Below are 12658 nucleotides of genomic sequence, written 5' to 3' on the forward strand. Positions count from 1 at the left end.
ATTACATTATTTTCCAAATAAACACACAATGCAAATTATAACTCATCAGTGGTGAAGTCTGCTGACAGGTCTTAACAAGCAAGTATTGGCAGGCAACCTTGTCCTGGAAGCCAGCATGCATCCTCAGGAATATGTACATGTAATGACTTGTTTACAGTGTAATACCATACAGTGTCATCAGAATTTCAATGCAGGGAAAAAAACCAAATTTACAATAAATTATTAAATTTAAGATGTCAGTTTTTTAAAATATATTTTCTATTTTTGAAATGACACAAATTTTTTTACAAGTTAAAGGGTTAAAGAAAATAGATTTCCAGTGGGGTGCTGAGTAACCTTTTTTTAGTTTTTTGTTTCTTTTTTAAAGAGGGCTGTAGGCCAAATAAGTTTGGGAACTTCTATTCTACTATATGGAGGATTGTCAAGTGGATGATAGTCTCAAGAAAGCAGAACTAAGATGAGCTGGTAGAAGCTGTCAGTCAGGAAGTAGCTTTGCTTTCAAAATAAGAATTGTCTAACAATTAGAAATCTCCAGTAGTGGGGAATGGGCTGCCTCATGAGATAGAGTGAGTTCCTCATCACAAGAAGTATTTAAGCAAAGACCAGATACTTTAATACTTGTTAGATGTCACAGAAGGGTCGGAGTAGATGAATTTTGAGATCTCTGCTTGTAAGACTGCAGATGATCTGGGAGGAGCTGAGGTCATCAGAGCCAATGAGAACAAAAACAGACAGGAATTTGTTCTGCAGGTGTGAGAGTTTAGGTAGCATTTTTAGAAAGTCTGGGATCATATCATAATATGTTGCTCAAGTGTTTACTTTGTATATTGTCTAATTTTTAAAAATTCTTTCCCTTCCCTAGGCATGCTCAGTTTTCTCTTTGCCATAGCCTTTAAAAGAGCATAGGATTGTGAGCCATATTTATTTTCATTGTGCCTGGGTTTGGGGTGGCTTTTGTGTTCCAACCTGAGTAACCCTGAGGAATCACTTAAATTTAAATGCATTCCTTGAAGTGACTAACAGTTGTTTGGCTTTGAAATCTTAGTTCCTTTTCAAGTTCAGACTCAGTATCCTTTGAACTCAGTGTTTATTCCATCAGAAATTGATTTTACTTAGTAGATATTTAAACAATGACCTGCTTACATATTTGACATTCTTCTCTTTCTCAGCCATCTCTTCCTGTACTATACACACTGTCTAGCCAAGCAACACATGAAGCTGTTCATCTCCTTTGCAGGATGTTGGTCTTTGATCCAGTAAGTGGCGGTGTTTTTTTTTTATATTTTTTTAAATTATCTTTTAAAAGATGCATCCTGGTTTGGCAGAGATAGTAATGTGGATTATCTTTTTTTAAGCATCTGTTTCCAGCTCAGTGGGTATTTTGCCCATTGACTATAAACATTTGGTTTTTAACAATGGTGCTAGTCTTTTAAAAGTTCACTTCTAAGGAAAAAAGTAAAGATAGGATGAGGCACTATTATTACCTCTCTTGTCCCTCTCAACAGGATGTCTGACACCGTCTGAAGTTTAATTAGGTGTAGAAGAAAGATAATTTGAAAAGATCTGCCCATCCTGTTGCATAAAATAGCTGTTTAATCGATTTGATGTTAGGATAGTGGCTTGCTGAATTCCATTTCTAGATTTGTCTTTTATTTTTAATATACTACCAGAATTTGAAGCTTGTAATTTACTTGATCTGTACCATAACAATTCACTCCTTAAACACTTAAAAACTGTTTGGGCGGCACCTCTTCCCCATCAGATAGATACTTCTCTGATGTTGGTGTATTGTTGTTATATTTAATGTCATGGAGTGGTTTGTATACATTTGAAACTAGAATTTCTTACTTTTTTTATCTCAAGATAAAACCAGAAACATAGACTTTTTACATTGCAGTGGATCTAATGAAGTGGCCAAGAAAGATCTTTACAACCTATCTAAAAGCCTTCCAGAAGCCCTTGGGCGCTGGGGTTGCTTTGGGTCAAGAGGTCTCACCACATCGATTACAAGTACTGGAATACAGTTGGGGAGTGAGGGCCTATTATTTAAAATGAAATCTCTCATATCTTGAAAAAGATTCCGTTTTAAACAGTCAGAATGATCACAGTTTTTGGCAACTACATCAGTGAGAGATGGGATATTTTCACATTGTGAGAAGGAGTCCAAGGTGGCACCAGGGGAGCTGGGAGGGCTCACCCTGCTTCATGGGAATTCCAAGTTAGAAGCTCCCCCTAGTGGTGTGCTATCCATTTGTCAGTTTTGAGTTTTACTTTTTACAAGGGCGTCTATGGTTAGAAGATAAGGATTAACTTGTCTGCGTAGCAAAGATATCAGTGTGTCCTCTCCTGATCTGCTTTCAGTCCAAAAGAATATCTGCTAAGGACGCCTTAGCTCACCCCTACCTAGATGAAGGACGGCTGCGATACCACACCTGTATGTGTAAATGTTGTTTTTCCACCTCCACTGGAAGAGTTTATACCAGTGACTTTGAACCTGTCACCAATCCCAAATTTGATGACACTTTTGAGAAGAATCTCAGTTCTGTTCGACAGGTAAAAGGTGAGTGTTCCTGACATCTAGTATCCAGCTTAAAAGAGTGAGTCGCATATTGTGTTCTCTCGCACAGGGTGGGAGCCAGGCCCCACTCCTTCTGCAGCTTTGCCCAAGCAAAGAAGTGTTTTATGCCATGAAAGGTATAAAGATTAACTGGGGACATCCAGGATGAAGCAAATTGGCTAAAAATATTTGAGGCTGGCACTCATTTTCAAGGATGACTTCCTGCAGGAATGGCTCAGGTCAGAGTAAAACCTTGGCCTGTTCAGTTGAACTGAGTGGATGAATCTTATTGAGTATTTTAGCTACAACACTTACTGCATGAAAAGCACAGACAAAATAAAAATAGTTAATGGGATGGCTAGGCAAGGCAAAGGGAATAGAAACTTCTAATTAAATCTTTCGCATAAATTCCCTAATTTTTGAGGAGGAGGATAGGTCAGCCACAGAATATTGATCTCATTTTGGCTAAAAGGGGCAGCCTTTAAGATAACTGGTTTCCAAATCATGTAGATTTTAAAATGTGAATTTATACTTGGAATCCCACAAAGATAACAAAATCTGGACACATCAGGGTAGCTCAGATTTGGCCTGCAGCTCCATGCCAGCTGGATCTTAAAAGTGATATTCAAAGCCACAAGAAGAGACTACCCAGAAGGCATCTCCTTCCGTTTCCACCCAAGTTCAGAGACAGCCCATCCCTCTTCATGCTAGTGTTCACAGTCACGCTGGTGCTGTCACATGGCTCCCAGGGAGGCAGCGCTTCTCCCTCTCTGCTCTCACTGAAGCATCATTTGGGTTTTGACTTGGTTGCATGCAAGAATCTCAAGCCTGCGAGAACTGGCAGAGATTATTTGATCTGTGTTTGCTCCACAGAAATCATTCATCAGTTCATTTTGGAACAGCAGAAAGGAAACCGAGTGCCTCTCTGCATCAACCCTCAGTCTGCTGCATTTAAGAGCTTCATTAGGTATGTGCTCCTCATGTTCATTTTCCCTATTGATAACTAGGCTTTTAGTTGGAATTAAAGATACTTTTGTGATACCAAGTGACTTGAGCATGCTTTTCACTTAATTTGAATAGTTAGCAAGAGCTATATTTTTGTTGAATGAGTGATCCAAGTTTCTTTTAAGAGCTTCGCATTTAAACTGAAGTATGGAAAGAATTCAGGTTTTAGTGCTCCTCTCCACCTTCAGTGGACTTCAGTTTAGCTTGGGTTCTCGGATAACCCCACCATCTGGTTTTCTAAAATTGGGATGTTGCTCAGCTCCGTATACCACAGGTCCCAAAAGTCTTACTACAGCTTTAAGCTGTTAATAACTTGGGACATACAGTGTCTCCATCCTTCTCTTCAGTAATTGTAGCTCAGAGTACATCCTCCCAGCTGCTAAACTAACTGCCCCATTCCAATAACATTTTGAAGTCCAAAGCCCAAGGGATTCACTGAGCAAAGTATGACAAGAGTGCAGTTACCTCCTAGCAGCTTCTCTCCCTACCTCTCCTCTTCCTGTTTTTGGGTGTCTGATAAATGTATTCTCACCACCCTCTTTTAACTGGTCCCAAAATATATCCATTGTACTTATTGAGTAGAGCTTTTATTTTCATGTTCATAATCTTTAAAAAGAAGAGTTGATCTTTTCCGGTCTGCCTTCCTAGACCAAAAAAAAAAAAATCCAAATCTAAGTTATTTTTATTTACGGGGACTTAAGGGGACATTTTTACTCAAGAGTACTTGAACAAGGCATTGTGGAAGAAACTAAATCTAAGAATCATCCCTGCCTTTGAAGAAGTCTGTGTTTGAGTATACATGAAAAAATATCAGCGTGAGGCAGGAAACAAGGAACACATAAGTTACGCAGAGAATTGTCTCTATTGCTTATCTGGCCCTTGGAGGGAAAAAACTTGCCCACACTTGCACCTTTGTTAGACCGTTCAATCCTGGAGACATCGCAAGGCCTGAGATGTGAATTGTGGTCAGGTTTTAAGTAGACCTTTTCTGGACCTTACGAGGATAGACACCCCATCCCCTTCTTTCTTCAGTTAGTCTTGAAATTTAATTTGGGGTCAGTGTAACTTTAAGGATAACAACAAAGAAACTGAAAACCAGAAGTGTGTATAAAATGTATTTTTTTAAAGGGGAGTGTGGAAGAAGGGAATTTGGAGAGAGGGAGGGAAGAAGGAAATGGTGCCCAACATGCAGGGCTGATTCTCACTCGCTTGGCTCATCACATCCATTTTGTTTTGCTTTAGTTCCACTGTCGCCCAGCCGTCTGAGATGCCGCCATCTCCTCTGGTCTGGGAGTGACCTCGGAGGAGACTTACCGTACTACTGAAGATGTAGCTTTCCACTGGAGCCTGGGCTTTGCAATTCTGGAGGTTAATCATGCTTGTACTGTAATTTTACTAATGAAGTTTTAAATTAACAACCACTACTTGTATGATATGAATGATATTTAGAGATGTTACTAGACTTTTAATCTTGTAAAGTGGTTGTGCTTTTAGAACCAGAGCTGCACGTTTTATGAATTCTAGTGCAGCTGTTATGGCTCACCTCAGAACAAACAAGAATTGAACCAAATTTGGGACAGTTGTTTTGGTTCCGGGTTTTTTGTTTTTATTTTTATTTTTTTAATTGAAGTGAGATTGTACACACCAAAAGGACAGTCGTACATTTTTATATTTGAGCCATTCCTGAAGATTTGGGGTTTTCTAAAAGTAAGAAATCCAGTGAACTTGACTGCGACCAATCATGAAGCCACATCAACTGGCACCTGACTGTGGCCACACCGGTTTGGGAAGGGCGGGTTAGGGAGGGGGAGGGGCATGCCACCTGATGATCAAAATCCTATAAATAGCTTCTCCTTAGAGCCGTGATGGTGACGTGTGCTGTTCTCAAATCAAATGTTGTGGGTAGAGAAGAATGAGTTTGTGACTAGGCAAGACTAAACTTCTGTTTTCCTTACCCAGTATATATATATATATATATACATATAAATATATATATATAATATAAATATATATATATTTAATCTATTTTTATTAGAAGTTTTTCTGCTCTTTCTTACATAAAAGACCCCCCCCAAGCATGCATCTATCATGTATGTAAATAATTCCATTTCTGGGTTAATTTCAAAAGTACCCCCAACATTGCTGTATAGCGATAAACTAGCTTGCACATTTTAGGTCTGTGAAATTTTGTGAGACTTTTCCTGCACTGGACAGTTTAAAAAAAATCTAAAAAAACAAAAACATTAAAGATATTTTTTAAATGCCACAAAAAACCCACAACAGCCCATAGGGAATTACGTTTGTTGTGTCTGTGTCCTTAGGCAAAGCTGTGGGAGTCTTGAAATGTCACCGTAGTAAATAACTTATGACTTTGGGCTACTTCTTTTCTGTTGGAACACTGAATTCTTCTGTGCATATGTATATATAAACACAACTGAAGGCCTCTACCTCCTGGAGCTAGACAGCTTGGCTTGTTTACCTCCACATGACGATGACGATGATGATGATGATGATGATGATGATGATGATGATGATTATTTTTTTTAAGTTCAGTGTGGAGACTTGAAACTTGAATGTCCCTCCCAACTTTTATATTTAAAAAAAAATAATAAAACAAGACAAGAACATTGAAGACTGTTTTTCACCTGTTCAAGAAATACTCATGGATCGTCTTAAAACTGGTCTGGGGAAAGAAAAAACCTTGGTGTGTGTTATGGACAATTAACTTTTAAAGTTATTGTAAGTTATCTGTATTTAGCAGAGTATTTTCATCCTAAGTGATCTGAGCTGAATCTGGAAACTCTTAGTAAGTTATGTTTGGAAGTTTTAACTTCAGTGAAGTAATTAATTGCTGTGAAAGACACAAACATTGAACTACTAAACAAAGATGGTGCAATATCTTTGTTTTTGATGAGGCTCCTGAGAATCAACCCAACTGAACGTATTTAGTGACAAAGAGCCCGAGAAGACAGTGGTGTGAAAGGTCCAATCTCAGAGGTTGGTCAGCTACCATGGCACACTTGCTGGTCACTTTGTACAATGTAGACTTGAAGTACGGTGGTGAAAACATTAAATGTGATGTGTGAAAAAGTAGGGGCCCTGTTTGATTTACTTCCCTTTCCTTACAGTTAGGGTTACCAGTCTTCCTGAAAAGCATTTTGAGACATTCTTCCTGGGATAACACAAGTTTTTTGTGTAAAACTAAGTAGAAAGTGATTTAACAGACTTACAGAGATTATCTAATCTGCTCATTTTACAGATGAGGAAGCTGAGGCAAACTGATTTGCAGTGAGTCCCCTAGTGTAGTGGCATTCCCCAGAGTGGAGCCAGGTTTCCTCCCCAGCCCAGCACTCTTCTTCCCTTTACACTGAGATTGGCAGTCAGGGAAAATCATCCTGTTTTCTTCTGGGTTTTGATGTCAGATTAAAGATGAACCCTAGTAATTCCCTCAGGTCACACCTGTCAGACCAAAATCTCCCTCCTTTGCACACAACATGGCTTCATCACAATGAGCCACCACCATATAAAAAAGCTTCAACAAGGCCAGTTTCATACAGAAGTTTAAAAAAAGTATTTGTGAAAAATACACGTGACAAGTAATTTGGAACCTAAAACTCATCTTCATTGACTCTTAGTTATTAACACGGTATCTTGATGTGATCCCCCTTGGATCAACATGCTTATCATAAGTTATTGCTGATCCTGAATGAATGTGCAAGTGAGAGAAAGAAATCAACAGAATTTGGAAGTGGGGGGAGAGAGAATCACCTGGAGCTTGTGAGAAACGAAGCCTTTGCTAGTCCAGTGGGCCATTCTTTGTTTTCCTATTGAGCCAACATTGCTATACAAGTTGTGATCCATTTTGTAGATGAGGAAACAAGTGGTTTGCCCAGTCTGTCTCTGTCTCTCTCTGTGACACACACACACACACAAGTCCTCAGATATGGCACAGTAGGGATCTTCATTCAGCACCACAGTCCCTTGAAAATAAAAGATCTGAACTATCTAAGGTCTCTTATGCTTATGAACTCCTGCTAAACTCCTCTTCCCATTTCATCATAACTGCTAACAAGTATTCTTGTGAGCATGTGTTCACATTTAGGAGTTCATTCCAGGCACACTTGTCTCCCACAGACCTCATTCTTTCCAGAGAATTGTCTTGATAACAGGTGGATTCTTTCTCATTGTCACATTATAGTCTTGTCAAGTGAGAGAGCTAGGACATTACCTACACCCCTCCAGACCTTCAACCACACTTCCCTTTGGCCATCTTCCTGCTGTGTTGTGCGTTAGTCTAGGCTGGACCACCTGAGACCATGTCCAGGAGAACCCATGCCCTACTTTTGACCCCTCTGTCCTGAAGATGAGACCTCCCCCCAACATATTGAGCCTTCCAGTCCAACCGTGCTTCATCCCAGCTATCTTCCTTGCTGCCATGTCAACATTACCATTGCTTCTGGACAGGGCATGTCAGTAGATTTCACCACCCCTTTCCTAGGCACTATTCCCCATATTCTTTTAAAATAAGAGCTCCTTGAAGACACACTGTCTTTTATGCTTTTATCTACCTTAGCACAATGATTGGCACTTAGCAAGTGCTTAATAAGTAGCTAGATTTTTAATTATTCTCACTCTTTTGGGCAAAGTGTTTGGATAGCACTGTGTTTGGATAGTGTATTTCATCTGTTCCCATTCTCTATTTGGTCTTTTGCTTTTTCTGTTTTACATTCCCAAACAGAATTGGTTCCTGACCTTGCTAGCTTGAATCTTGAAATATAAATGTTGAAAATACCTAACGTCCCATCTTTAACAAACTCCTTGGCTTTTGGTCTATGGGCAGTATGTGCCTTGGAGCTAGTTGGCCCAGTCCCTAAGTGTAATGTTAACTATGTCTATACATGCACTCTAGGTGAATGAATGGGGAGACGAAAGTCCAATAAGGAAACATACAGTAAGATGGCAAGTTGCTGGGACATTTCACCAAAACTATCACCCTTTTCCTTAGTAATGGCTGCCAAGTGACCCTGACAGCCGACTTAGGACATGGAGGAGGCTTCTTTCCCCTTCGCTAAGTTCGGAAGTTCAGGGCTGAGAAGCAGCTCCCCAAGGATAGCACATATTCACCATCCTCTCTTCTGACTCGAACAAGCACCGCCAAGTTTGAAAGTTTCTTAATGTGATAACTGCATGTTTCCATTGGACAAATCTTCTGTTCTGCTTCCTGCAGTTTAGAGGCTTTGGAATGAGAGAAAAAGATTAACTGAAGTCCTTGGGCAAAATTAATCTAGTGTTTTAAGAGAAAAGGGGGCTGTCATTTAACTTCCATTACGATTAGCTTTTTAGGTTGATTTTCTTTTCTTTAATCCATCAAATATTTGCTCCATCTACATCAAATACAGCATTGTGAAGATCAAATGAAATCAGAGATAAAAAGGCCCATTGAAAAGTCAAAAAGCAGTACACAAATGCAAGGGAGTGTAATCATGTCCTCCAGACTACTTCCTTTCCACCTTCAAATATGTTCAGGTCTTTGCTATCTTAGAAAACTCTTTTCTGGACCCTCTTACCACACTTAGTTATAAGTGCCCAGTCTCTCTCCTTATCACTGCCAAGCATCTTCTGTATGTGGTCCACAATATCCTGTATCTTCCTTCTCCAGCTCTCCAGCATCACGACCAATCAAACATTTATTAATCACTTATTGTGTGCCAGGCACTGTGCTACACACTGAAGATACCAAAGAAAGATAAAAAACAATTCTCGCCCTCAAAAGAGCTTACAATCAAATGGGGGAGACACTGTGCAAATACAGACAGACAAGCTATATATTATGGGAGAGGGGAGGCATGGAATTAAGAGCTTTTGGAAAGGCTGCCTGTAAAAGATGGGATTTTAGTTGGGAATGAAAGGAAGCCAGAGAGATAGCATTCCAAGCATGAAGGACAGCCAAAGAAAATACCTGGAGGCAAGATAACTGTCTTATTCTTGGAAGCTTCTGTCACTGAATCAAAGAACACATGGCGGGGAATAAGGCCTATGAAGACTGGAAAGGTAGGAGGGGGCATGTTAGGAAGGACTGAATGCATATTTGATCCTGGGGGAGATAAGGGGTCACTGGAGTTTATTAAATGGGGTAGAGGTGGGGTGATGTTATCAGGTCTGTGTTTTATAGAAATCACTTTGGTGGCTGAGTGGAAGAGGGATTGGAGCAAGGAGAGACCTGAGCCAGGCAGTCTCCCCTGTAGGATATTGCAATAGTCCAGGAATGAAGTGAAGAGGACCTACACCAGAGGGGGATAGTATCAGAGAAGAGCATGTTCAACAGCTTGAATATTGTGAGAGGGAGGGAGAAACAGTGAGGAGTACAGGATAATGCCCTGGGCTGCCATTCTGAGGGGCCAGGAGGGTGATACTGCTCTCGAGCAACACAGAATCTAAGAGGCAGGAAAAGTTTACGGAGGAAAGATCATTTCAGTTTTGGACATGCCGAGTTTAAAATGTCTACTGGACAGATTTGATCTATATACAAAAGGTATTTGGAAATGCAAGACTAGAGTTCAGCAGGGAGTTTAAGTCAGGAGGCTTAGATCTGAGAATCCAGAGCATAAAGATGGCAATTAAATTTGTGGGAGCAGAGGAGATGATTCTACTTAAATCATACTACCGCATACCAGATAATTCCACCCCAAACTGTTTTCATCAAATCACTCCCTTGCTCAGGAATCAACAATAGAAGCCTGCTGTCTATACGATAAAATGTAACTTACCATCAATTTCCAGTAAGAATCTGCGGGTCCAGTCAGACAGGTTCTATTGCTATCTTTATGTAAGCTATGCTGCTTCTACCTTGGAGCCTGGTGATATCCCCATTTGCTTTCTAAATCCTAGACGACCTAGAGCGCACACCCCTAGTCTTCCCAGGCCCATCTCTCTCTTTTTCAAATGCCTTTTCATTCATTCAGTACATGTTCATTCATGTACCTGCTACATGCCAAGAGGAGACAGTTTCAGTAAGACACTACCCACCACCCATGACAGTGACTACCATGCAGTCTAGTACTCATCTGCTGTTGCATGGGTATGTATTTCTTCAACTACTGTGCATGATGGCTCCTGATGAACACGAGATCATATCTGAAACTCTCTGAAAAGACCACGTCACATAGTATGAAGATACAAAAGTAGTATTAATTATTAAAAACAAAAAACATATGGGGGGTGTAGGAATAAAGACCTAAACAAACTCACAAAGACTGAACACATAAGAGCTAAATTTTCTTTGACTGTGCCTTGCTTATAGCAAGATCATGTTACTTCTAATACAGAAAGAGGCAAATTGTAAGCTTCTCTAGGACATATCATCTCTATATCCACAGCACCTAGTCTGATGTATGTAAGATGCTCAAATATTAATTGAACAGAATGAACATCAAACAAGAAGCCAGAAAAGCCAAGTTCTAGCCCCACTGTGTAATCACAGTTAAATCACTTCCCCTCTCTGGCCTTCAACTTCCTCTTCTGAAAAACCAGCTTAGATGAACTCTAAAGTCACATCAGGTATAAAATTCAAAGACTATATGATCACCAAGGATTACAGGTTCCTAAAATGTGCTTTTCCTTCTCTCCTCTATCCTAGCAGGGCTCCTGCCATCACAGGACCAGAAACCAACGCTTATAACAGCATTAAAATACAAGCAGGAACTAGGAGTCATCCATTTTTGCATGACTGGATTTACTTATGAGGGCTAAATCGGTCTAGCTTTTGATGGCCTTGGCTGGGTGGGTACAGCTATCACATCCAAGATGAGCTAGGCTAGTACATCACCTATCCTACTTACTACATTTTGGCAAGGCAATCACAAAGAACAGATCTCGCCAAGCTTCCATTCCCCCCACTTCTTCCAGAGGGATAAAGTCAGGATCAGGAAGAATTTCTCGGCTGGTATTGCCTGGGACCTTTTCCTTCTGACAGAATTGTGTTAATGATTCAAAAGAGATTTTCCTGGGCACCTACCATGTGCCAAGCAACTGTGCTATATGCAGAGCTCAAATGCAAAAATGAAATAGTTCTCGTTTTTGAGAAGCTTTCATCCCACAGGGAGACATATGTTGATAGATAAAAATACAGGACATGTGCAAAATAAGTTAGGTTGATGCTTCCGCCACAGGAGGAAGGAGAATCTCTAGCTGAGCCAAGAGTCAGTCAGGTTATGCCTGTCCTTTGTTCTCGAAGAGGACCTCATTTTCTCCTCCAGAGCTATCTGGGTCCAGTGGCCCAGATATTCATCTGTCCAAGTGTCCAGATGTTCATCAGGACGACTGGAGATGGCCCAGGATGCAATGGGAGACCCTGACCCTGGGAGATCCAAAGTCTTTTCAGATTCTCACTTTGAGTGAGATAAGCCCATTCAGCAAATAGGCCTCTTTTTAGTTATTCAAGTGATGGCCCCTTTAATTAAAAAAAAAAAAATCAAACTGGGAGAAGAGAAGACCCTCAAGGTTCCTGGGCAAAAGAGAAACAGTTACTATTTAGTATTTACATTCACTCTGTGCTGAGGGCAGGGACCTAATGTCTAATTGATGTGCTCCAGAATGAATTGGGCTTAAGGTTTGGGCTTTGAATGAGAAACCTAGTCAGTGAAACCAAAGGAAAAAAGACAGCTTTTGGCCATAGAAGTGTACTTTCTCCTGGGTAACACCCCAAGGAAGGATGAAGAGGAGAACTTCATTCTCAAAGAGGACCTTGACATCAGGGAGATGATAACATGACTTGCAGTTGACTTTGATTTGAGGGAGGGAGGGCTGTGCAAGGCCACCAGGCTCACTTTCTCCTCCAGAGCCATCTGGGTCTGGTGGCCTGATATTCATCAGGATGGCTAGAGAGTTCCCAGGATGCAGTGGGAGTCAGGTAAACTCACAAAGGTAGGAGACAGCATGTCACATGCAAGGGACATGTTTGGCTGCAAAGTAGGAGCAATCCTGGCTTTAAAGAAGCTGATGCCAGATAAAATTGTAGATGTATTTTATCTTAGAGGCCACAGGGATCTTTTTGAGCAGGAGGGGAGCTTCAAACCTGGGGGGTTTGGTCCAGACTGT

General features: G+C 40.5%; 1 protein-coding gene across 1 annotated transcript in view; it reads left to right on the forward strand.

The window, feature by feature from the left end:
* Window positions 1-6652, forward strand: part of NLK (nemo like kinase) — a 127992-nt gene extending 121340 nt beyond the window's left edge. Inside the window, exons 8-11 of the mRNA XM_072639750.1 lie at window positions 1170-1256; window positions 2362-2560; window positions 3431-3524; window positions 4805-6652. Of these exons, the coding sequence (XP_072495851.1) occupies window positions 1170-1256; window positions 2362-2560; window positions 3431-3524; window positions 4805-4859 (435 nt within the window). The 3' untranslated portion in view covers window positions 4860-6652. The remainder of the gene's footprint in view (window positions 1-1169; window positions 1257-2361; window positions 2561-3430; window positions 3525-4804) is intronic.
* The last annotated feature ends 6006 nt before the right edge of the window (window positions 6653-12658 follow it).

The sequence above is a fragment of the Notamacropus eugenii genome, chromosome 2 (assembly GCF_028372415.1).
Source record: "Notamacropus eugenii isolate mMacEug1 chromosome 2, mMacEug1.pri_v2, whole genome shotgun sequence".
NCBI classification, from domain to species: domain Eukaryota; kingdom Metazoa; phylum Chordata; class Mammalia; order Diprotodontia; family Macropodidae; genus Notamacropus; species Notamacropus eugenii.